The sequence below is a fragment of the Juglans regia genome, chromosome 1, assembly GCF_001411555.2.
Source record: "Juglans regia cultivar Chandler chromosome 1, Walnut 2.0, whole genome shotgun sequence".
NCBI lineage: Eukaryota > Viridiplantae > Streptophyta > Magnoliopsida > Fagales > Juglandaceae > Juglans > Juglans regia.
In genome coordinates this window covers 12,814,965-12,842,186 of record NC_049901.1, presented here as the reverse complement: position 1 = coordinate 12,842,186, position 27,222 = coordinate 12,814,965, and the positions used below count along the sequence as shown (strand labels likewise).

Here is a 27,222-nt window from a genome sequence, read left to right as displayed (position 1 = left end):
CTAGGGTAAAACAAAACCTTGGGAGATAAATGATATGGAGACAATGATCATCAATGTTTAGTAAAAGCTTCCCCCAAATTTGAAATTGGTAATAATTCGAAAAGGAGCAAATTATAATTGCGTATGAATAAAAAACTAACAAAGTGAAATTAAGACCGCTTTGACAACCAAGGACTATGGACTAGGATGGAGTATATTTGCACCAGCTCCCTTGAAGAGAGATTTGGGACCCTCATTCTTGTGGATTTGAGAGAATGCATCAAAGGAACTCAAGTATGCTTCACCAGATGTCATCATTGTTCTTCTATGGACAGTGTCAATTGGATAAGATGCAAGGCTAGCACCATTCGTGATTACCCAACCAAGAGCAAAGCTAGCAAAGAACAACTTCAGGAATTACGACCATTATATGTGAGATTGCAATAACGTTAGTACGAGAATCATACAAAGTTAATTTCCACATTCAACTCACTTTTTCATACATTTAGAGCAAATTATTTAAGATAATCATGCCTTTGACATACTAGTTCTTAGTAAGGTAACTTCAAATGTAAGTATGAAAGTTATCTCATCTCATATACACATCGTGTGTAACAACCCAAAGAAAGTTCAAGTTATATCTAGAATTATACATTTAGTTAGAGCTCTTAGGAGTCTTGTGAAGTCCAGTTCCACCTAGTAAGAAACAATGGTGGGCTTTGGCACTTAATCAATGCTTGTAAGCATGAAAAGGCCTTTATTAGGTTTCAAATATTAAAAATCTTCTTTGCTTTTTGGTTGTTATAAAATAGGGTACTTTTGTATTATACTGTGAAGGAAATAACAAGATAACAATAGCATTGAGATAGAAAGCCCAATAGCCTAACACCCATAACGCATTAAATCCTGTACCTTCACCTTGAAGGAAAGAAGCACCACTTGATAAGTCAAGGTGATGGGCCACAAAATGACTATAAACCAACTTTGTATAAGAAGTCGTGGAAGCATTAAATTCCAAGAAACAAAAGAAAATTTCCAATCAAACATTTATCAAAAAGTCATAGCAATGCGTTGTCAATAAACCAGTCCAAAGTCTAAAACAAAAAAAGATGAGCCTCAAATCCACAGCAACAAAATCAACAATTATACATAAATCTAATAAAACTAACTTGGGAAAAAGATATTCGAAGACTTGTGAAACCATAAAAAAATTGGAAGAAAAAGGAAGAAACAGATATGAGAAAACTCTGAAGAAAAAATAGAAAAATCCAATTTGTGCAAAAAAACCTAAAATCAGAGAGATAGAGTACTAGTTCACATTCCTTGAATTGTGAAAGGAAAAGAGACAACGAAAGATGGTTTAAATGGTCAGGGCATGTGTTTTACTTTTAAAGGAAAAGAGAAGAGAGAGATGAGAGATTGAGAAAATGCACAGAGAAGAGGGAGAGTAGAGTGAGGAAGAGAGACTTACCAACACATGCTTGGAAGATGACAACGAAGAAGACGACAGACGGAGAGAAGGAGACGAAGGAGAAAGCTTGCGGGTGAAGAAGGGCAAGGCAACAGAACGCAGGGTAGCTTTTGAGACGAAGAGAGAGAGAGAAAAAAGAATGAGGAAAATATAGAGAGAAAGTTGATGAAAATAATAAAATAATATGATAAATGGTGAACAGTGACTCACTAACAATGAAGAGCATCCAAGAATTACTGTAGCTCATATATTGAGTTTTGAATCAATGGCTAGTCCAATGTAAAACCTTTTTGACAAATATAATCAAATTATGAAATTATATTGACATTTGGCTGAGAGATTTTTTGATTCCAATACAGTATTTTGATTTTTTGATTTTTTGAGCCGATATCCATGAATTCTTATAATAAAAGACTATTATTTTATTTACGAGTAGGCGAGTGTGATGCGGAACAATACAGAAGGTTTCCCCGCGACCCGTCTTCTCCAAAAAGTCCAAACAGAGCATTCCCCCACCCATTTGATGGTTTGAGTCTGTATGCGAAGACGCAGGCACACAGCTCGCTCAACTTCTACCCTACCGAATAACTTAACAACCCGTGACTTTTTGAGTCTTACCAATCCCCATCAATCTCCCGTGAACCCAACCCCGCCTTCCATTTTCCATTTCGGAGTCACCGCACCTTCCCTCCTCGTTCATGCTTACCGCGTCCACCTAATCACACTACCATCCAAATTGATCTCTCTCTCTCTCTCCACTGCTCGCTAATTTAGTGGATCGATTCGATATGGCCACTACTCATCAAAGAAAATCCACAAAACTTGTCCATAAAAGCAGCTCCAACACCTTCCTGTTTTCTAAGCCATCCACACTTCTTGTAATTTCCATGGCCTGCATCTTCTTTGTCTCCCTTGTCCTTTTTCTTTCCCTCTCTTCAGCCTCCCACCACCAACACAACTCCCGAACCCATCCCGGTGCCAACAAACCCAGTCCTGATGCTCCCTCCTCCATCTCTCCCGCGATCCGCCAGGGCTGCAAGGCCACTCGCTTCCCTAGCACATGCGAGACCTCTTTGACCCAATCCAACCACGTGCCCCCCAACCCCACCCCTCTCCAGCTCATCCAGTCCGCCATCTGGGTCTCCTCCCAGAACCTCCACACCGCCCAATCCATGGTCAAGTCCATCCTGGACTCCTCCGCGGGGAATGCGAACCGCACCACGGCCGCCAAAAACTGCCTGGAGTCCCTCAGAATCTCCGAGTACCGGATCTCTCGGACTACCGAAGACGCACTGCCACATGGCAGGATCAAGGATGCGAGGACCTGGATGAGCGCCTCCTTGCTCTACCAACAAGATTGCTGGTCCGCGCTCAAGTACGCGAACGACACCCAGATGGTGAACTCGACGATGTCGTTTCTGGACTCGTTGGTTGGGCTCACGAGTAACGCGCTGAGCATGGTGTTTTCGTACGGCATTTTCGGGAACGAGACCGGGTCGTGGGCCCCGCCCAAGACCGAGCGGGACGGGTTCTGGGAGGGAGGTGCCGGCTCTGGGTCGGATTTCCGGGGCGGCTTCCCGTCGAAGCTAATGGCGGACGCGACCGTGTGTAAGGACGGAAGTGGCGGGTGCTACAAGACGGTGCAGGAGGCAGTGAACGCCGCACCTGATAACGCCGGGGAACGGAAGTTCGTGATACATATAAGGGAGGGAGTGTACGAGGAAACCGTCAGAATCCCGTTAGAGAAGAAGAACGTGGTGTTTTTAGGAGACGGGATGGGCAAAACGGTCATTACGGGGTCGTTGAACGTCGGCCAGCCTGGGATTTCGACATACAACACAGCCACAGTTGGTAAGTCTTTTGAATGCATATTACTTTATTGTGTTTGGCCATTCTTCCTTGTTATTGTTTTGTCATATGTTTTTATTTTCAAGGTTGTGGATGGAGTTAATAAATACTGTTGGGGAGGTTCTCATGTTATGCAGTTATGAATAAATTATTCTAGTAGATTTTACAGCCTTTTGCACTCACAAGTCCATCCTTCCATGTAGAGCCCATGTGAAATGAAATTGGGTTGCAAACTTATTCACAGTTAACTATTTAGTAGCAAGAGCTTAGGAAAAAGGGCTAGTTAGTACTAAAAGCAAAAGATAAAATGTTGACTACAATTGTAGATGACTTCTTTTATGAAGTGGTAGAAAAGTACCCGAGAGAGCAGATGTTGGGAAGCTGTAAAATTTATGAGTTTGAGCTTTGCTTTGTTAATCCCTTCTTGTTCTTGAGTTGCTTTGAAAAAAATTCCCTTCTTGTTCTTATGTTTGAATCATTCTGAAACAGGTGTACTTGGTGATGGATTCATGGCCAGCGGCCTCACAATCGAGAACAAGGCCGGTCCTGATGCACACCAAGCAGTGGCCTTCAAATCAGATAGTGATCTATCCATTATTGAGAACTGTGAATTCTTAGGCAATCAAGATACACTCTATGCTCGCTCCCTCCGTCAATTCTACAAATCATGCCGCATCCAGGGAAATGTGGATTTCATTTTTGGAAACTCAGCATCAGTTTTTCAAGACTGCCAGATCTTAGTCTGCCCCCGGCAAGTAAATCCAGCAAAGGGCGAGAAAAATGCTGTCACTGCACATGGCAGAACCGACCCTGCACAATCCACAGGTTTTGTTTTTCAGAATTGCTTGATAAATGGCACCGAGGAATACATGGTACTGTTTCATAACAATCCCAAAGTACACCATAACTATTTAGGGAGGCCATGGAAGCTGTATTCAAGGACAGTTTTTATACACTGTAACTTAGAAGTTCTTATTACACCAGAAGGCTGGATGCCATGGGATGGCGATTTTGCTTTGAAAACACTCTATTATGGGGAATTTGGGAATTCTGGATCAGGCTCTAATTTGTCCAAGAGAGTAACCTGGAGTAGCCAGATCCCAACAGAGCACATACTCACATATTCCGTCGAGAATTTTATCCAAGGAGATGAGTGGATTCCATCTTCTCACTAATTAGCTTCAAATTTTTCAGAAATATTGGCCATAATGTGTCTGGAACACAACAATATTGGGAGATTTCAAATTTTTGGCTACATTTGATCTCCATCCATATGTGGTATCTCTTCACAGAGGGGCTTATGCTTGAGCATGTTTCCAGTCTTAGTAAATTTATATCATTGTGTTTTTAGTAGATCTCTCTCCTGGCATCTGTTGTGTAACCCTGGGGAAGGTAGAGTAGAATTGGATGGGTGTAATTTTTATTTCATTGTATAAAATATTACACGATTGTGCTAAAACTCATTGAATTTTGATGTTGGAGGTTGCCACCAAGTCGCACGTTGAACAAACGTAAAAGAGAGAATAACATGGACTTTTTCAATGCTAGTAATGGTACAAAGGCATTGGCATCTGGCCATCAATTTCTTGACTTGCAGGATACGTGCAGTTGCAACAAGAAGCCCAATTGGTTCCCTTAAAACGTTTATTGCTCATTTTGTATGGCTCATTTCACTTTTTACTCTCTTTAGGGGCCTTAAATTCAAGCAATAACTGGAGAGAATCTTTTTACTGCCAATAATATCCTCCTTTTGATATGATTATCCATGTCCATATGCCAAATAGGACCATGCTTGGGAGAGGTGAAGTGGGAGAATTGCGTGACTTAGTGGGTACTTTTAATGGCGTTGCTTGTATAGTCATCGACCATCATTCACGCCATGAATTGAAAGAATGATGGGCATTTTCTTCTTTGACAAATAACTTCTGGGACTGGGAGTCTGAAGTATGGGTCTTTGAAAAGCAGACTAAGACTTGTATCTTTTGCAATCACGGGCTTGATTCTATGCGAAAAATGTTGGAAGCATGAAAGTTTATTCCCAAGTTCACATGATGCTATGCAGCAGGTATGGTATGGGTCCACCCAATACAAGACAAAGACTCGAGTCTCATTTGCAATCACATGATGCACAACGTACGGTGAATTGTTTTCTAACGCCTGGCTTATGGTTCTCGATGATTCACATGTGCTTTGGTGCCAATTTGGCTGCAAAGTAACGGTTAAAACTTTTGACAGTAATAGTTTTAAGGTAATATATTAATTTATATATAAAAAAAAATTACTCAAAATTATAACTGAAACTCAATTTTTTTTTATACATTAGGGGAGGGGAGTTGAACTGGTGGTCTCCATTTTAGAGATGTGGGTCTTGTGCCATCAGACCACAGGCCTGAGCATAAGTGAAACTCAATTAAAATCATTATTAATGTCAAGAAATCTCTCTTTACAATGTGAAATTTCATTCGCTACCTTTCTAGAGAAATATGGTGTTACATTTCCCCTCTAATATGTTTAAAACCCTTGCGAGGTTATGTTTTGACGAACTTACATTCTAATATGGTATTAGTATTATCAAAATGGCAATATCATAAAAAATGTAAACCGATAGAGGGGTAGAATCTTAACAAATGCCTCGAGCTAACTTTGATAAAGCTACATAAAAAAGGAAAAACAAATCCTAAAATATAGATCAGAAGGATCCTGTCAAGTATTTTCTAGACCCAAACTCCAAGAGAGTGGTTATGGTGGTTGATGGCTTTGGTAGCAGTCTAAACAATGAGCTATTTCAACAACTTGTATTGTGTTGTGCAGCTGTGCTGCGGTGATTGTTGATACTTTGTGGTTGTCACTCTAGTGTTTGCAAGTTGTGTGTACTCTTTTTAAAAAATGTGGATAAATTTAGAACCCACATGAAAAAATTAATTTTTTAATTATAGATCACATTTTTTTTCTTAAAGAGTGTGTGGAACTCACATATCCTAAAATTGTATCTAATGTTACTCTTAAGAAAATACAACCAATCAAACTTTGGGCAGCACTTGAGATTCATAGATTTTCGAGAAATGATATTTGTAAGTGTGGAGTGACATGGAAAGAAACAATTTGTTATGCAACATTGAATGCTCTTCTGTGAGACTGTGACTCACATTTTGTCTGTTGGACAACCCCCATACTCTTAACACAGTGCGAGACAAACCAAGTTCATGGTCATTACAAAAGCAGAACAGCCATCAGTGGATGATTCTAAGGTAAGGACATATTAGATTATCTTTGTTTTCTATGAGTTGTATATCAGAATTTTCGGATGTTATAATTTTTGTGAATGGTTTCTGGTGCAGTCTGTAAAAAACCATCCTTTTCATGATGAAACATTGCCATCTTTCTTCCGAAGATTAGCCTGGTCACCTGATGGGTCATTTTTACTTGTGCCTGCAGGTATTGACCAATATTTAAATATCAATCCATCTCCTGTGGACTTATGCAGTCTAGTACTTTTTCTTTGAATCTTGGTTATCTGGTAACTTGATGGAATTATCCAGTTGCTTCATGTGATTGTCATCAACACCATAGAGTCTCCTATCACACTTGGGGAGTATTCATGCCAATGATTAATCATCTCAGACTGTTCATTGGATTGTCTCCCTTTACTCTTTCAGGTTCTTACAAGATTTCACCTGCATCTGAAACAGTAAATACAGCATACATATTTTCCAGAAAGGATCTCTCAAGGCAAGATTTTCGCTGCATAGTTTTTTAGTTGTCCCTTCTGATATTTCACTTCTGTTGCATTCTTAAGACGAGCTATGGGCACTGGATATTGAGCCTGATCTCTTAATGCAATTCAGCTAAATTGATAGCAATCTGTTGTTTTCAGTACGCAATAACTACACTTTTAATCAATAAAATAGCTTTAAAGGAGACTTTCTTCTGTCTTGCATTCATTTTCTTAAAAATTTATCACATGCAGGCCTGCTCTACAACTCCCAGGTGCCAGTAAACCCATCGTGGTGGTTCGTTTCTGTCCTGTGGTTTTTAGCCTCAGGGGAACTAATCCAGGTACTCCTAGGATAATCTGTTTCAAAACATTATTGCTGTTTAGGCCAATGTATGATATTAATCTTCGATAAATTGTGCAGCTGCACTCTTTAAGCTCCCTTATTGCCTCATTTTTGCCGTCGCTACTTTAAATTCTTTATACATTTATGACATGGAGAGTGTTCCTCCAATTGCAATAATGGCCGGTCTTCACTAAGCAGCCATAACGGACATTACGTGGTAAATTTTATACCAGTTCCCATGCAATATGTTCCTACTGTAATGTTGACAATTCTTTTGATGATTTTGATAATGTTTTGAATGCCTACCATTTTTTGTGTTCAAAGGTCACCTTAAGGCCGTTACTTGGCATTATCCTCCCAAGATGGTTACTGAACATTACTAGAATTTGAACACGACGAACTGGGATCGCCCATCTCTTTATCAGGTCTTGCCTCTTCTTTCCCATTTTTATCACTTCTTTACCAATCCTCTTTTCCCCCTTGCAAGTGCTTAGTTCCTCTCTTATTTGACCTGCTGTAGAAGAAACAAATGTCACGGGTGATGACAATAGGGACCCTGTTCAGAAGCGAGAGGAGATGATAATTGATGCCACTAGGAGCGATGTTGCAGCAGAGAGCACTAAATCAGAACCAGGAAAGAATGAAGGGAAACTGGCATCACCAAGCTCAACAAGTACTCCCATCTCAAATAAAACAGCTAAGAGGCGTATTACTCCCATGGCAATTGATCCTTGATAAGTGCCACTCTCACCTCTGTAAATCTTGGCATAGTCTGTCTTTCAAGGTTTCATCTATGTAGGTTTATATTAATTTTCAAGTGTAAAAGAGATGTATTCAACGATCTTAGTAATAGATGAGTAAAAGTTGTTGGGGGTGTAGCTTGACAGTTGGCTCGAGCTAAATTTCGCTCGACATACCGCTCGAGCGAAGATCAAGTCCGAGAGTTCGCTCGAGTAGCGCTCAACACTACGCTCGAGCGTAGTACACAATTTTTGCATAAATATATCATATTAGATTTGTGTTGGACGGCCTCAAACATATTTTTAGATAGGACAATTGTCTAGTGAGTGCATATTGTGTGAGTGAGCAAAAAGCCCTAGAGAGTGTGAGTTGAGATTGAGTGATTTTAATCTCCTCTAGTTAATAAGATTTTTACAGCTTTGTGGATGTAGGCAGTTTGTTATTGATTGTGTTGTTTTTACTTTATTTGTCATCGTTGATGTGTATGTTTTGCATAACATTTCACAACAAAAGAGAACCTCTATGCTCCTTTTTTTGAGGAGCTAGAGTTCTTTGTACTAGATTTATGGTCATAGATCAAGGCATCAAGCCAATTTTATCATACATAGGCTTTTACTATTGAAAATCTGGTCACACGGCTTAAATCCTATAATGATAACGTTGGCTTGCCAGAAAATATGCTGAGAGAAAATCTTAGTATGTTAAAGGGATGAGGGACTATCGAGTCAACTTTTATTCGGCCCAATTTTGAAATTCATACGAGAGATGACACCGTGATTTAAGATAAATTGAAGGGATGAGAGAGGACGAATGTAGACATGCTGTACTCTCATCTTATGATCATGATATAAAGGAGCTTGACCTTGGGATATGTAGGCTAGCATCATTTTACTTGATCGGTTGGGTATCTTCTCTAACCATTGAGGATGTTTGTTGGGTTGCTTTGACTAAATGGTCATGAACTCACACTTTTTTCTTACACTGAGGTGAACTTTCCAGGAAACATGTTCTGTTTTGACACTGGACAGCTCAGCTAGACAAGAGGATTCCACCTTTTCAACTACTTCCTCTGTTTGCTGTGGGACGAGTTTAGTGCAATTGATACCTGCATTAACCATATTCCCACTTTCTTTAATCATTTATAGATTGTACGGCTCAAGATGCTTAATGAAACATGAGTATTCCATGGGAATGGAGAAACTGAAACGCAATCTCGGATCTTCGAGGAAACTGTATATTAGGCATTCTAGTAGTCCCGATTTCCTTGGTTGATAAAACAATCTTGTTATATTGGTTTTTGGACAAACTGCCTTTTGGGAGAACCTTCAGGGACAAACAATCTTGATGGCCTATTTTGCCGTTTCCTTTATAAAAGGTCAGCCTTTTGTCAATTTATTTTTTCATTGATTGCACAGTTGCAGGAAGAAAAACGACTACTTTTTTATTTGAATGGTTTAATTTTTTGATAGAGGAGGCATCCGTGTTGAGGAATAATCTTATATTGGGTGTGGACAATGTCTTGAGCATGTTTATAAGGAATAAACAATTCTCTCTTGTAGAATCGATTTTATGAGATGAATTAGGCCATGAATCTCTTCATATTGATAAGAATGGTCAAAACGGTGACGGCATTGCAGTGCTACATGAATTTCTTCATATTGATAGGAATTAGTCACTCTGATCTATGTCTCGTGTCGATTTTCCATTTGAGTGGGGTGTTGTCTTTCTATACAATATATAGAAAAAAACCAGTAGAGAGGGGGAAAAAAAAAAAACTAAGGTTGTACGTTGAAAATTTTGGGAGTATTTTTAGATAAAAGAGGTGATTTTTTGGTGAAATTTTGAGCTCAACCACTTATGCAGAGTTGGTTCGAGCTATATGAAGATCAGTTAGGTTGTTGTATCCTGGAGGAGTCAAGTCAAGAGCAGTTCTATAGCATCAGTTAATTTGAAATTTTGTACATCATAGAGGGCTTGAATCTCCTTAAAGAGAACGAGATTTCCGTGCCTCAGTCCAAATTGGTTTTATTTGAATGTTAATTTCATTGTAATTTTTACCATATTATTGTGTATTTCACTAATAATTTTAAGGAGATTCAAATGGAGCCTACAACCAAAAAATGCGTGGAAAGCATTGGAGATCTCAACAAGCCCTTCCATTTCAATGAAGCCTATTTCTAGATATGGAAGTGCAATGTGCTCTTTTATCTAAGCCTCTCATACGTTCTCACGATAAAGGTAAATTTAATTTATGAAAATTGGGTCTTGCCCAAAGGTTGGAATTCAATAAATAGTTTTTGAAGCCGCAAAGAAAAATTTTCAAAAAATTAGACCTCACAAAAAGGGATTTCCAAGCTAAAAGAGTAAGAGTTAAGGACCCCCTTCACAAAATCAATCTAGTTTTGTTTGTGGTAAAAGTGGACAATTTGCTCGAATTTGTAAGTTTTTGAAGCGAGAAAATAATCTTCAAGTTAACGTAACTGATGAACCATTTGTAACTATGATTATAGACATTAACTTGCTTCATGAATTTGTTGAAGGGTAGTGGGTAGATTCTGGTGCCAATAGACTTGCCTGCTATGATTAAAATTGGTTGAAAAATTATACTACATTTGAAGAAGAGAAAGTAATTACGCTTGGTGATTAAGATAAAACCGAGGTTGTTGGGAGTGGTGAGATTTAACTGAAATTCACTTCTAGACGTATATTGACGCTCAAAGATGTGCTTTATACATAGTCTATGAGGAAGAATTTGATGTCGAGTTTTTCACTCAACAAAGCGGGCTTCAAATAAACTATTGACTCTTATCAATATGTTATTATGAAAAATGGAGTTCTTGTAGGCAATGGTTATGTTTGTGATGAAATGTTTAAATTGGACGTTGAGAATAAAGCATCAAATATATCTATTTATATGCTTTCTTCTATTTTTGGCATGCACGTTTATGTCATATCAATAGTAGATACGTTGCAATCATGAGTTGTTTAGGACTAATTCCCAAACTGACAAAAGATTTTTAAAAACTTTATAATCAAGCAAAAACTACAAAACGACCTCGTAAAAGTGTTGAAAAAAAATCAAATTGTTAGATTTAATTCAAATTGATCTTTGTGTATTTGAAGGACTTTTAACACATGGAGGAAATATATATTTTATCATTTTTATTGATGATTTTTCAAAATATACGTATGTTTATTTATTAAAAAATAAAAGTGATGCTTTTGCAAAATTTAAAGAATTCCTCCATGAAGTTGAAAATCAATTTGGTAGAAAGATTAAAAGATTTAGAAATGACAGAGGCCGAAAGTATGATTTGAATGAGTTTAATACTTTTGTTTAGTCATTGAGGATTATTCATGAAACTACTGCACCATAGTCACCTGAATCTAACAGTGTGACTGAGAGAAAAAATAGAACGTTGATTGAGTTGACGAATACCATGCTTATTGATTCAGATGCTCCCTCAAGTTTTTGGGGTGAAACAGTTTTGATTGTTTGTCATATTTTAAATAGGGTGCTTTATAAAAATTCAAAAACTACACCTTTTGAATTATGGAGAAGGTATAAGCCAAATTTGAGATATTTTAAAGTTTGGGATTGTTTGGCTTTTGTAAGGCTAACAGATCCTAAAAGGCCCAAATTGGGTGTTAAAACTATCACTTGCATCTTTTTTGGATATGCAAAAGATAGCACACCCTATGGATTTTTTTATATTAAAAATAAAGTGATTTTTGAATCAGGTGATGCAATTTTTCTTGAAGAAAAGTTTCATTTTAAATCCAAAAATAGTAGGGGTCAAGAATTTAGACAAAATATTTTTTCTGAAACTAATTCTTCTACTCCTGAAGAAAATGAAGAAAGTTTTGAATTAGAGAGTAAGAGAGCTAGAATTGAAAAACACTTTGGTCCCGATTATTATATTTATAATATTGAGAAAAACCCAATTATTTTAGAAGAAGTTTTAATGTCACTTGTTTCTGTATTTTGGAAAGAGGTAGTGGATGAGGAGATGGATTCACTAATTCAAAAAACGATATATAAGATAGTCAATCTCTTCCTTTATATCTTTCGTTTGAACAAAGATTTCATTGCCATAGAAGGCGATTAATGAATATATATGAACACAATTGTTATATCTCAGAGAAACTTTTAGCCCCTCTAAAGATAGAAGAATTGCAAAAAGAATGAAAATATCATTGCCTGTTACAAAACTGTATCCTCCGTGTAACTCTACACTTTTGAGAACCCGTTGCTATCTTGAGAATTTTGGGATTGTTTGGTGCTGGCTGCCTGAGAATAAAAGATAATAACAAAAAATAAACTTAATGCATAAGTAACTCTAATTCAACTTTTCTGGCATATGAGATGAGACACCATAGGTGCCTGTAGGCTAGAGTTTTGGCGATTCACTTGCAGAAAATCCACATTGGTAGTCATTCTATGGAGTGGGACTGACAAAAATCATGCTGGCCTGTCAGGGACAAGTGTTATAGAAGGCTTTTATGGGATGAAGGCTTTGTTAAGGGGAGTGTAAAAGGATTTCAGAATCAGATGAAGAGTGTAGACCACGAACAATTGCCACTCCATTGAACTTCCAAACTAAAGAAGGGTGATCCTTGGATTGTCTTACAGGGAATCAAAACCCACGCATGCTGAAGTACCACTACAAAGGAATAAATGTGAATATCATATCCAGAATGAATCTCAAGTGGAAGATCCTGCAGCTCAATGAATTGACTGGCACAAAAGATAACTGATATGGAGATATCCTCACATGAAAGAACAGGAAAAAAAAAATCCATACATTGCTATCTCCTTAAGAAGTTTTCATTCGGGAGGTGTTTCCTTATAGTGGCACCAAAAAGCCATTCTATCCAATAGGAAACTCATCTAGAAAATTAGGAAAGTTGCTTCCATTCCTCCATGTGTTAAAATTTTACCATCTCAGAATGCTGATAGATATGAAGCCAACAGGGAATAAAGGTTCCAGGCTTACAAATTTTGTTACCAAAAGTTGCATCCAATGCCTAAGTTCTCTGACCCTAAAAAAACTTAACACCATTATGATCTATTCCAATGGGTAATGGACTATGAATATCTGGATTATGCAATACAACTTTTGTGCATAATCCAAATTATATAAAGTACAATGTGGTGAAGTGATAATAATGCTGTTTATAATGCACTTTTGATTTTACCTATAAAAAATGTTGTTTGTAATACACAGCTTTGATTTGGATGTTAGAGTAATGGAATTAGGATTGTGTGCTGTCCATCGAAATCATGGATTAGAACCTATGATTCAATCCCAGTAGTTCTATCCAAGCAAGAAACTTCATACAGAAAAGCACAGTTAAATAGAGATTTGTACAAAAATGAGAAACTTACGTTTCAAAAAGCTTCCCCGGCACCCACCATTGTCCTGTGTTGAATATGAGAACATCTGAGTTAATCCAATGGGTGCTAATGTTATCTAACTTGTCCAATTTAAGCGTGGATTTGACCCTCTTTGGTGCATGTTTAGGCATCCAACCCTGCTGAACCAGGAAAACTGAACGGAAGAACTCGATAGTAAAGTTGAAGGAACTAAACCGAACACCTAAAAACCTAATCTGCTTTGTAATCTTATTCCCATTCATTTCATAGACACTTTTCTTATTCTCTACACCTGTCATAAGCAAGCATATCAGAGATTCCCACTGTGTTTGGCTCATAGAATCACCAACAAAAACAACTCTTTTGCTTCTAAACTTTTCTAATATATTCCGCACATTAAACCTCAGAATATCACAAGTCTTGGGCTTCCACCTCCATCTAAGATAATCTTTATTATTCCGCCCATTTCCCAAGCAATTGAATCCTTGTTCAACAAAAGGACATTCCGTAGCATTGTACAATGGGTAACTATCATCCTGCGCCCAACTTCCATAAAAAACATTGCAACTACTAAACGTACCATTAAATTTGGATGTATCATAGTCATGAAAGGCCTGGCTGAAACTTGGGAGGAGAAACAGATAACCGCAACCAATTGCTATGATGAATGAAATCAAAGACCCAATCACCACAAGAACATGAAATTTGCGGGAGACCCAGCTCAACCGCCGGACCCTTGGGCTTGTGACGCTCGGGGCCCTCTGGCAGAGTGACGTACTGCGTTTGAAGGATACACTCCTATTGAAAATAGTCATCATCTCAGTCATATTCATTAAAACTATTCACCATCTCAATCATCCAGAACTTGTAAAAAACACGTCCTGTGTTAAACAAAATATCAGTCGCAGGATCCAAAAGAGTCCAACTTTCCATATATAACTTGAGACCCATTACAGAACCAATCCGAGGACTATATAAATCCAACCATTATCACATCGAAATTGGCAAACATGAAAACCAACATCGAGCTCAAAAAGTCGTCAACTTTCAAATCAAATGAGCAGCATCATTAGTGGCACTCCAAAGGACAATAAATCAAAATAACTGCACAATCTACATGTTGAATTGAACTAAAAAACTCATGCTCAGAACCACGCTGTTACGAGGACCCGTAATAGATGGTGATTGAAAAAACAGATAGCTAGTGTTTAAAATCATAAGAAAAACAAACCCTAATGCAAAAGCAGCTAGATTGAAAGAATCATAAGAAAAACTAGATTGAAACATGCCCTAATCGCTGGGTTTTGGCCCGATACCCAACCCTAGACCCAAACTCGGTCCTAAGGTAAGTCACCTATAAGGAAAAATAAACGATGGTGGCTGATGGGACAGATAGGTCTGACTTTGCTCGGCCACGCTTCGCTCATGGGGATTTGTACAGGGTAGAATGGAAAGACGAAGAATCCTTGATCCTCTGACATAGGCACATCGACAGACCATCACAGGTAAAGCAAATCGGGGAGCCACATCGCATTAATGGCACAACTACCTGAGCTACACGTCATATTAATGACGTTGTCGCAGAGGCACGCCACATTAAAGGATTCTAAAAAAATGAACAGTATAAATGATATGCACTCCACGGGGGCAGACACGATCTGTCTCCCCCCAGACTCTCAGTATAAATAGTAACTTCCAGGTATGAGAAACTCTCTCTGATCCTAAGACTCTTTCACTTATTTACAAATATCCAAAAGATGATACTAACTTTGGCATTAGAGACTCCCCGGTCCCAAGGCCACCTTCTCTTAGTTGTCTTCTCCTTTAGTTTTGCAGGCTCAGTTTTGAATACCTAAGTTGCTGGAACCTGGCCCAAAAGCATACGAAAGACGACATTAACAATGACGTGTTTTGAAGATCTTGCATGTATTTCGTATGCCTACGACAACCCGTTCCAAATAACTTGGAAGCTCACCAATGGTGCCGACGAACATGGAAGCTAACCAACGAAAAATCCAAACTCCCAGGATTGGAGGAGACTTCATGGAAGAAAGGCGGGAGCATACCCAAGAAGGGATGCCTCTGAATGGCTGGGTGGGCTCTGTGTCCCCTATGGTGGATGACTGCACCTTGCCATCGCCTTATGTCTGTGCCCCAGCCGAAGGCAGAATCTGAGATGAAAAGAAGCTCAGAAAGGTGGAGCCAAACGAGTCGTTGGAGTTCATTCCCATAAACTCAGACCGACTAGAAGCCATGGCAAGGATCGGTAGCAAAATGAAACATGAGGCACGAAGCACCATGAAGCAATGCAGCAACTCCTTGCCGAGCACCAGGACGTATTTGCTTAGAGCCATGAGAAAATCCCTAAAATAGCCCCTGAAATCATACCGCACAGCCTTAGTGTGGACCCAAATGCCAAATGAGTGAGCCAAAAAGGCCGAAGTGTCAGTGCAGAAAAGAATTTCGCCATAACTGAGGAAGTGGATCGCCTGCTAGCCGTTGGATTCATTCGGAATGACTGTCTAACGTGGTACTCGTAAAAAAGCTGAGCGGCAAATGGAGAATGTGAGTCAACTTGACCGACCTCAACAAATCCTACTTGATGGATAGCTTCCCACTTCTCCGCATCGATCTAATCGTCAACTCCACGGCAGGCCATCATATGCTCAGCTTCATGGATGCTTACTTTGGATATAACCAGATTCGCATGAACCCGGAGGATGAGGAGAAGATCTCCTTCATCACCAACAGAGGCATGTATTGTTACACGGCAATGCCTTTTGGACTAAAGAATGCGGGAGCTACCTACTAGCGGCTGGTCAACCGTATATTCAAAAATCAAGTAGGAAGAAACATGGAGGTCTACGTGAACGACTTGTTGGTTAAGAGTGGGACTCCAGAACAACACTTGAACGATATGAGTGAGGCAAGAGGCGAGAAAGATTAGAAACCGAGTGGCACACTACACGTTGATTGAGGGAATTCTACATCGGAAGGGCCACTTGACGCTAGGGGTGGGTAGCGGGGCCCCGCCCCGGCTACCCCGACTCGCTTCCGCCTCGCACCCGTGTGGCGAGGCGGACCACCCAGTCCGCCAGATGCGGGGGCTGGGTCACCCTCCCCGCATCTGGCGCCTTGTCCGGGGGCGGGTGCGGGATGGGGGTGACACCCGCTCCGCCCTGCATAAGCACTGTTCATATATATATATAAAAAAAAAAAACCTACGCATGAAACGAACGTCGTTTCATGCGTAGGTTTTTTTTTTTTTTAAACCCAGGCATGAAACGACGTCGTTTCATGCCTGGGTTAATTAGAAATGAAATTCCCCCCCCTCTCGATTCCCTCCCTCCCTCGCTCACTCTCAGACTCTCACTTCTCTCTGTCTCTGCCTCGGTGCCTCCCAGTGACCCACCAGCTCCGCTCGTCTCTCCCTCTCTCTGAGTTTCCGGCGCCGCACCCAGCTACCAGCGTCTCCTTCAACGTCGCCATGCACATCCGGTCCCTCTTTCTGCATCTCCTTCACCGAAGATCCGAAGGTAAGAAACCCTATCCTATTTTATTTTTTTGTGATTTATATTTTTAATGGAGATTGGAGGAAGGATGTGGTTTATCGGAGATGGAGGATGAGATTTTTGTGAATTGTGTGCTGTGGAGCTTAGATTGTGCATGTGTTTTGGTTTGAAATTTGAATGAGTCCGTGACATAATGAATGTGAATTGTGTTTCTTTTCTCATTTCTGTAATTATTTCGGATTGGATTGAATTTGATTGTGTCTAAGACTCTAATTAATTCGGATTGGAACCCCTAAATTAATTTAGGGCTCAAATCCGAAACCCTAAATTAATTTAGGGGTTTCAATCTTTGAAACCCCTAAATTAATTTAGGGCTCAAATCCGAAACCCTAAATTAATTTAGGGGTTTCAAAGATTGAAACCCCTAAATTAATTTAGGGTTTCGAAATACCCTAAATAAAAACAAAACAAAACAAATAAAAAAAACAATTGGATATTCGATCTACAGCTAATAATGCGGCCTCCCTCTATTTGACTTTAATTAGTTTTTTGGAATCTCTATAAACAATGCAACACAATCTCTTCAATCTCCATATATTATATTTTTTAAAATTTTTAATTTTTTTAAAATTTTTTTTAGTTTATTCTTTTCAAACTAATTTAATTTTTCTATTCATTATTCATATATTAAATATTTGATAAAACCTATTCATGTTGATGAAGTTCAAAACCTTTTGATGAAGTTCAAAACCTTTTGATCACAGAAAGTTAGAAACCGACAGAACATAATATATAAACAGGAAATTGCATGCCATTAAAATCTGGTTCGCATCTTTTAGCAATTTCTTAGAAAAATAAAGGTGTGGAAATTAACTTTGTGTGTGTATATATTATCCTCCAATACCCTATTCTAGACTAGTAATGCAAGATATAATTTATACAAGTATACTAAGGATTTTCTTTAAAAAAAATGAGATTCATCATTAAAAAAAAATATTATTCTTGTAAGTTTCACATTTACTAATAAAGTTTTTTCTTTAAAAAAAAAATACACAAGACTTATCTACTCTAAATATCATTTTTCAACCCATGCATAATACTACTTTTACAAGAGTAAAAAGAAAATTATTTTTCATTATCATCTTTATAATTATTTTTTATTATTTTAAAAATGATTTGATGTTATATTAAGAGATGAAGATTTAAAAAAAATAAATAAATAAAAAGATGTCATTTCTTCGTTAATATTTTTTAATTTGTTGGATGTGAACTTTTCTACCTTACTTAAATAAAGGAAACATCCATATTTTCTTGCCTCATGTAGTGTATTTGTTAATATACTTTATTAACAACATATAGTGTATTTGTTGTTAATATACTTTATTACATTTATAACCAAAGTACACAATATATATATTTACATATATATATGAATATCAAGTGATAGTGTGATACTTTTTTTTATTCTACTTTTCTTTTATGTTCATTATATAGTTGTTATGTTTTCTATTATTTCAGATTTCTTGTTTGCTTTAGTTTATGGATATGCCAGCGGATTCGAGTGCGAGTTCTCCTTTCCAGGTCGAGGGCACCCCTACCCCTACCCCTACCTCTATACCTACACCTACACCTACACCTACACCTACCCCTAGCCCTACGGCACCTTGCCCCACCCCCAAGCCCAGCAAGAAACCTGCTTCAACAATTTGGAGTCATTTCACCAAACTAGAGGGTGGTGACTCATGTAACCCCCAAGCCAAGTGTAACCATTGTGGAAAAATTTATGGATGCCACTGTAGGAAACATGGCACCTCACAATTAAATGTGTACTTAGAAGAGCAATGCAAAAAAAGTCCAATATTAAGATCATTACAAGAGAAAAGCCAATCTAGTATAGAAGTTGGACTTCAAAAAATGGCGGATGAGACTAGTGGGGGTGCAAGTTTGAGGGGGTATACTAAGTATGATCCCGATGAGTGTAGAAGACATCTAGCTCGTATGATCATAATGGACGAGCTACCTTTTCAAATTGTTGACGGGAAAGGGTTCAAAGCGTATTCTCACTACTTGGAACCAAGGTTTAATATTCCCTCTCGCCACACGGTGGCAAAGGATGTAAAAAAGCATTTTTACATTGAAAAAGAGAAGTTGATGGGTCAATTGGCGGATCAATTTGTTTGTCTTTCCACTGATACTTGGACATCGATCCAAAATTTTAATTATATGTCTTTGACTGTGCATTTTATTGATTGCCATTGGACATTACAAAAGAAAATTATAAAATTTTGTAAAATCACCGATCATAAGGGTGAGACAGTTGGGAAGGTCTTGGAGGCTTCAATAAAAGAGTGGGGTTTGACCCGAATTATTACAGTCACAGTCGATAATGCCTCGTCTAACAGTGTTGCATTAGGACATTTGAAAACTTATCTTAGAGAGGCAAATAAGACACTTATGGGTGGTGAGTGTCTGCATGTGAGATGTGCGGCACATATTCTGAATCTGATTGTCAGTGATGGTTTGAGAGATCTTCATGACTCGATTGCTCGGGTTAGGACTGCTGTGAGATGGGTGAGATCTTCTCCTTCAAGATTGGAGAAATTCAATGTTGCTGCGAGATCTGCGGGTCTAGCATCTAAGAAGGGCCTTTGTACTGATATGCCTACACGATGGAACTCAACATTTCTGATGTTGGAGGAGGCCCAAGAATATAGGCTGGCATTTGCATTATTGGGTGACGAAAACATCCAATATGTAAAATATTTTGATGATCACGGGAGATTGGGGAAACCCGTAGCTGATGATTGGGAAATTGTAACTATTTTTGTAGAGTTTTTGAGACTTTTTTACGATGTCACCACGAGGCTATCCGGAACTTTGTACCCTACATCCAATGTTGTATGCCAGCAAATATGTAGGGTAAAAGAAAAATTAGATAACATGGTCGCGGGTGGTCACATTAGGCTGCGGGAGATGGCATTAATTATGAGGTCAAAGTACGACAAGTATTGGAGAGATTTAACTAGGGCTAATATTTTGTTATATGTAACTGTCGTCTTTGACCCAATGTATAAGTTGGATGGCATGATATTTGGATTGGGCCTTACGTACCGGCAAGTATGGGCGGAGCTTATTGCAGCAAGGGTTCGGGAAACCCTTACTAGATTATTTGATGAGTTTTCCACCCTGAGGGGTGGTAATATTGCGGCACCTACATCTACCCCCTCAGCCTCAGGCTCACAGTTTCCTGAAATCGAGGTTGGGAAAAGGCGTAGATTGGAGTGGGGTGAGAGGTATGAGCAGACCCCCTTCCTCCGGACTTCTGTAGAGGCTCAGTCAGAGATTCTACCATTTTCACGAGATTTCGATATATTAAGTTGGTGGAAGGTGAATGCCGTGAAGTATCCCATCATTGGAGAGATAGCCCGCACACTTTTGGCTATCCCTGTTAGCACAGTAGCCTCAGAGTCGGCCTTTAGCACTGGAGGGCGTGTATTAGATTCATTTCGGAGTTCATTAGCTCCTGCCACTGTGGAGGCTTTGATTTGCATGCAGAATTGGATCAAGGGAACTCTAATTCATGTTCCGGATGTTCTTGAGTATGAGGAGGCCGACGTCGAGGAGGAGGGTGATGATCAGTCTGGATCTGGTATTTATTCTAATTTCTTATTTTCATTTATTTATTTTCATTTAATTGATATTCATTAATTTAATTTCAAATTTAATACTTATAGTGATACATGAGACGGCGTCTACGGCTACCTCCGATGCAGTATGACTTTTGTATTGGACTCACCATTGCCATGGTTTGCATAATTTCTCCCCTAATTGTTTTTTGTATTTAAAATTTTGTTTCATTTTTATAAATTTTTAATTCTAATTTGTTTTATTTTTAATTTATTAATATTTCAGGTTTTTTGACTTATTAATTTTTATTTTTAACTTATTGATTTTCAGTCTCACAGCAATCGACATTCGACACAACACAGTGAACTCACAACTACGGCTCCACCCCAAAATCAATTTTCTTAATTTACAATTATTGTAATGTTGGTACAATAGTTAATTATACAATTTGTAATATTTATTTTTTTTAGAAGAGTTTGTAATTGTATAATAGTTTATTAGTTCTTTTAATTTGTATAATTGTAAACTATTTATTTTAGCATAGTGTCTTACTGCCTTAGTGATGAATATTACTTAATAATTTAATAGTTAAAACTTAATATCTATTTATAAAAAAAAAGTATTTATTTTTTGTTTTTAAATTTATATTTTTTTTAATCTAAATAATGGGCCCAAAGTGGCCCAAAACGAATTCTGGGCCCAAAGGGGCCCAAAAACTGATTCTGGGCCATTTAGGACCTAGTACCATATGCGGGGGTACAGACGGGTGGGGGTCCACCCTTGCACCCCGGGCAGCGGTCGGGCGGGGGCGGGGTCATGGGAAAAAAATCCCACCCCCTCCGCCCCTCATTGATGTCTCTCTTAAGGTGCATCTCCCTCGAAGAAACGCAATATGTGTTGGTAGAAATATATGAAGGGATCTGCGGTAGTCACTCGGGAGGGAAGGCACTAGCTGTAAAGGTATTGAGGGTGGGGTATTAATGGTCCCGTGCCTTGCGAGATGCCGAGGAGTATGTGCGGAAATGCCAGAAGTGCCAAAAGTACGCCAAAGTGTCCCACTGCCCACCAGAAGCGTTGACGTCGATCACCTCACCTTGGCCCTTTGCCCAATGAGGAATTGACCTGGTCGGGCCACTCCCCTTGGCAAGGGAGGAGTAAAGTTCATGGTAGTAGTCGTGGATTACTTTACCAAGTGGGTCGAGGCCAAGACCCTAGCAACCATTACGGTGAACAACATCAACTGGTTCCTATGGAAGATGGTGGTTTGCAGGTTTGACATCTTGTGCACTATCATATCGGACAATGAGAGACAATTTGATTATGGTCACTACCGTAACTTGTGCCGGGAGTTGGAGATTGAGTTCTGGTACTTGTCCTCGGGCCACCCCCAGTATAACGGGCAGGTGAAGGCAATTAACAAGACAATGATGTGAATGCTCAAGAAGCGAGTCGATGACAGAAAGGGCACGTGGGTAGAAGAACTTCCTGCTGTTTTGTAGGCCCACTGGGTCACAGTGGAAACATCGATAGGGAAAACTCCTTTCACCCTCACTTACAGCCATGAGGTGATGCCACTAGTAGAGATCAAGATCCCCACCTACAGAGTTCAGCACTTCGAGCAAGACTCCAATGACAGGCGGCTAGAGGAACAACATGATTTATTGGAAGAAGTCAGACTGGAGGCAGAGATAAGAACTGCCACCAACAAAAGGAGGGCCGAGTGATCCTTCAACAAGCGAGTGCACCCGAGAGCATTCAAAGTCAGAGACCTCGTACTAAAAGAAACAGGAACAACAACGAGAGACAAGGGAAAGATGGGCCCCTGATGGGAAGGCCCTTACGTGGTTATTGCCACCAATCTCTCAGGCTCCTACTGGCTCCAAGACTCCCAAAAAAATGAGATGCCGCCCCCTTGGAATCCTGAACACCTACAGAAATTTTATTACTAAGCTAGCTTAATTATTTTAAATTCATGTTTTTGTGCATACGCTACAAATCCTAATAAAAGAAGTGTTGTATTTCAATTTCAAATTTCAAGGAAATCAACGAAATCTCTATCAGTGAAATCTCCATCAGCGTAATCTCCATCAACAAAATCTCCATCAACTGTTTACCTTCCTGTGGGACACAAAAGGGATGAGTCACACTAGAGGCTGCTCTATCCCCCCGTGGAGGAGTGAGAGTCGGCCCTTGGCTGTGGTCAGTTCACTATAAGGGGTGCTTACCATCTTCATAAAGAGTTGAAAGATAATCTAAGGATCAGTCTTCTAACCGTACTAGTAGGAGGCACTTTTGGTCTGCTATGTGGAAACTGGATACCAGCTGAAAAAAATTTCTTGTGGAGAGTTTGTCAAGAAGGACTTCCTACTAATCTGAACTTGTTTAAAAAGAAGGTTGTGGATAGTCCAAACTGTCCCATTTTCTTAGAGGGGGAGAATTCAGTAATTCATGCATTATGGACCTGCCTTGTAGCACAAGATATCTAGAATCAATGCTCCAAAAAAATCCAAAAAAGTTCTCTCATTAGGAAGACCTTTATGAAGTTCTTAGAAGATATGGGTTCTGATTCTGGAAATGAAATTTTGGAGGTAATAGCTGTGTTGTTCAAAAGACTGTGGCAGAATAGAAATGCATGTCTTTCAAGCAAAATTCAGACATCCTAATGTAGTGGTGCAACAATCAAAAGAACTTATACAAGAGATGAAGGCCTAAAAAACTAATACAGTAGATCAGTTAGGCTTGACCAACTCAACGTATCAAAGATGGACTCCTCCTATGAACACATACAAAATTAATTAGGATGCTAATGTTGACAGTAATCATTACAAAATTGGCGTGGTAATCATAATGAGAGACTGGTCTAGGAATGTATTAATCACTATGAGATTGAATAGACCACTCTTCCTTGATCCTCTGATTGCAGAAGCAATTGGTACTCTTGAAGCTACTTGCTTTGGTCTGAGTTTGGGCCTCAGTCAAGTTATCCTTGAGGGAGATTCACAACATATAGTTCATGATATAACTAAAGAAGATGAATCTTGGTCTGCTGTAGGAATGGTATTTGGTGACATCAAGATAAAGCTGAAGAGAAATACTTTAGCCACAAAAAGATTATACAAAAGTAAATCTACAAACTGATGTGGCTTGATAAAATGCGTCAGATTGTAAAGTTACTTTTATTGTAAAGAAGATCTAACGGATCACGTACAGCCACGTCAGTTTGTAGGTGTACTTTTGTAGAATCTCTTTTTATCTGTAGCAGTTCTCAAAGCTGAAACACTATGTAGAGTAGGCTGCCCATCATGTGAGAAGAAATGCTAATAAGGCAGCACATGCTCTAGCTCTAAATGCATTATTTGTCTCTGATGTAACTGTGAATACAGGGGATATCCCTTCATGTATTCAATCATTGATCTAAATGCCTCTGATGAATAAAACAAATTTCCTTTAAAAAAATCGGTTAAAACATATAATATTTCATAAAATTCCGAATTAAGGTCGATAACTATAGATATGCAAACCCTGGCCGGCCTCGATCGTTAACTATAAGCTGCTAATTAATTAGAAGGATCCCAACAGCACTTATTAGTTAAGTACGTAGATCACCTACTATTTATATATTAGATCAAATAAAAAAATCATGAATGTCTAACTAATAATATTTCAATAGAAAAATGGTTTCATAGTTACTAATTCACGGCTGATGTCCTTGTATATTGACCTAATTTCATACGGCCGCTGTATATATATATGGTATGACTTTCAAAACTAGATTCCTTTCCCTCCTGTCCTTTGATGGAAGATTCATGGTTTTGGATCTTTAATTTGTTGAGTTTCATGGCGCGCACTCGAAATATGCAGGAATGGTTTTCTCACAGTTCTACTCCAGAAAAGAAGTCCAGATAGAAGCAAAGAAATAGGACATGCTATTACCAGAGAGATGATATCGACTATCCACAAATATTTTAATTGGAAAATTAATGATAAAGTACGTGCATGCCTTGTTAATATATTTTCAAAGGATATAATCTTAAAGAGAATTGACAAGCAAAGCTTGAACATGACCAATTTGCATGTCTACTTGGAAATGTATAAGTTTATCTTTTGTTCTCCTAACTCGAAACTAACAAAAGATAAACTATTAATATATGATATATTTAGAAACATTAGATCAGATTAACTCATTTTGTTACATTGATCTCTAACCAATAAATATTAATAGTGAACCCACATCATGTAGGTTGAGGCCCGGCCATAATTATCTGCAAGCTGCCTCGCTTGCGGTAGTTATGCCACAAAAATGATGCTCATCACATGTATGCTATTGATCAAAGGATGAGTAGTTACACTACCTTCAATATTATATATATATATATATATATATATATACCGTCAGTACCTCAAAGATGAAAAGAGATTACTCGCCACGTTTCCATGGGGCAATATTTCCGCATAATTTGTATATACAACAAACTAGTAGCACATCTCATAATTGCGAGGAAGAAAGATCATATATATCATGATCCTTGTCTAGAGCACCATGTCCTGCACTCTCTGGCCCTACTTTTGGAACATGTTTTAATTTCTTATATAATTCTTTCTACATCTATAAAACCACGTACTGAGAAATAAACTTTCATAAGAATTAAGTTTGTTTTCCTTCTTTCTATTGTCATATCTTTCATATGCTTGGGCCTTCTGATCCTCGGAGATCAATAGGATTGAAAATGCCCCGTAAAGATGAATCATAATAGCAGCATGCATCTACTTATAAAGAGATCGAGTAGTACACACCATGAGCGTCAACAACTAGATTGTTCTGTCCAAAGATATTACAGCAAACTAAAGAGAGTACAAAGAGAAGAATATATCAACAAAATATTCATTTATTTGAAAAGTGTACGAGAATCATGTAAGTCAACATTAATTACTTCCAAAGATTCGCCGGTTTCGACCTAAGCTAGTTTTCTCGATATCGGGAGTAGTGGTCATGTTCTAGTTTATATATATATAAATATATATATATATATGAGTCAGAAAGATCATGTACGCTATACATATAAAACATGCAAACATATATATAGCGACCGAGGACAATAAACATTAATTCCAAGGACTCAATGCATGGCTTCGACCTAGCTAGAGTACGCAGTTTACTTTTCTCCAATATGGTGTAATTTTGTAGTTCATGTACGAGGCTGAAAAGGGTTACATTTATATATGTATAGTGTGTCCGTTTTTTAAGGCTGAATATATGGAATTCTTTAGATTGAAAGATATTCCTTGTCCTAATTGGCGTGCGTAGTTGAGTGAATTGAGAGTACTACTTTTACAGCTTCTTGCTTCAGTACGTGCATGCGAGGATCGTGTTTGGGTGTCTTAAAGCTTTGCAGTTGTGAGCTGTGTGAAGTAGTAATTAAGAACTAGTTCGAGTTCATGGATGTAAAGTAGTTAATAAGATACATGATTGTATTAAGCTCGTAAAGTCTTATAAATATGGTTTGTGATCTATATATATTATATGTTGGCAAAGCATATTTTTTGGTCAGTATTGTTCATAGTTTCTCTAGATCTGACCCATCTTAGACGACCTTGTCTTGAACTATTTTCACTACTTCATTTCGTGTTATATATGTAGGTGTGTGTGTAGGTGGGTGTTCCCAATGGCCCCCAAATAGTCCATTAACGTACGCGTCTTGATATGAAAGGCTTTTGTGTTATAGCAGACTAAGCAGAGTGCCCCCCACCCCCTCCAAAAAAAAAAAAAAAGAACAAATATGGAACACAAAAGAGTAAAAATGAAAGGACAACAGCAATTAATAAGGGTAGTCAAGATCAAAGTTCATGTAACCTAGGTCATGAGAACTTTGACAGGGCAAATAAAAAACTGTAATTAATGTGATTTCCTGGAGAGAGAGAGAGAGAGAGAGAGAGAGAGAGAGAGAGAGAGAGAGAGAGAGAGAGAGAGTACATCTTCTCCATATAGCACAATCAATGACCAAAACAAGATCCTTGCAACGTTAATCTGCAGAATCTTTGCAGAAGGAATGAAGACTGGCCGGATCTGAAGCTTTATTATGATCCAGATCAGCCTCTAGGGTTTTCACATTAAGCCCTTCATGGCTTTATGTTCTCAGCCTCTCTCTTACACAACAGTACCCAAGCAATCATTTCGTTATGTATTAATACAATCTTAATTAATTAAACTCCCGGTGCTATTTCTCATGTATATATCATAAACAAACACGCGTGGGCACTTGCATAATATTTATATTAATGCCTGCAATATTAATATTGTTACAAACATGTAGTCACATATCCGTATGCATACAAAATATAATTAATACATAGATCCATATTTCATGATATATATATATATATATATAGAGAGAGAGAGAGAGAGAGAGAGAGAGAGAGAGAGAGGAAGTGTACAAATAATCAATAGGGTACTCTATCGTCACTGTTTTATTCCGGCCCGGAAGAGAGTCGGCCAAATAAACTTTTCGGCCAAAATCCCACACTCCATAGGCCTTATTCTACATATTATATATATAAAAATATATATATATAATATGTATATGATTGTACGTAACTCTAGGTAACCCGCGT

At 38.4% G+C, this 27,222-nt stretch overlaps 2 protein-coding genes, 1 long non-coding RNA gene and 1 pseudogene across 3 annotated transcripts; 2 read left to right on the top strand and 2 right to left on the bottom strand.

The window, feature by feature from the left end:
* On the bottom strand, nucleotides 1-1,717 carry LOC109021001. The gene is made up of 3 exons (XR_002001008.2): nucleotides 1,661-1,717; nucleotides 1,451-1,557; nucleotides 1-373 (listed from the first exon to the last, which is right to left on the bottom strand). It is a non-coding gene; the product is annotated as an uncharacterized LOC109021001 (long non-coding RNA).
* Nucleotides 1,718-1,920: 203 nt separating this feature from the next.
* On the top strand, nucleotides 1,921-4,772 carry LOC109021005 (probable pectinesterase/pectinesterase inhibitor 51). Its single transcript, XM_019003548.2, has 2 exons — nucleotides 1,921-3,301; nucleotides 3,788-4,772. The coding sequence occupies exons 1-2, from the start codon at nucleotides 2,239-2,241 to the stop codon at nucleotides 4,471-4,473; spliced, it is 1,749 nt and encodes a 582-aa protein (XP_018859093.1). The 5' UTR covers nucleotides 1,921-2,238; the 3' UTR covers nucleotides 4,474-4,772.
* A 97-nt stretch (nucleotides 4,773-4,869) lies between these two features.
* LOC109021006 lies at nucleotides 4,870-8,242 on the top strand (annotated as a pseudogene).
* A 5,179-nt stretch (nucleotides 8,243-13,421) lies between these two features.
* On the bottom strand, nucleotides 13,422-15,944 carry LOC109021002 (protein trichome berefringence-like 7). Its single transcript, XM_019003541.2, has 3 exons — nucleotides 15,863-15,944; nucleotides 15,450-15,645; nucleotides 13,422-14,272 (listed from the first exon to the last, which is right to left on the bottom strand). Exons 1-3 carry the CDS (start codon nucleotides 15,942-15,944, stop codon nucleotides 13,483-13,485), a joined length of 1,068 nt encoding a protein of 355 aa, XP_018859086.2. The 3' UTR covers nucleotides 13,422-13,482.
* Nucleotides 15,945-27,222: the final 11,278 nt, after the last annotated feature.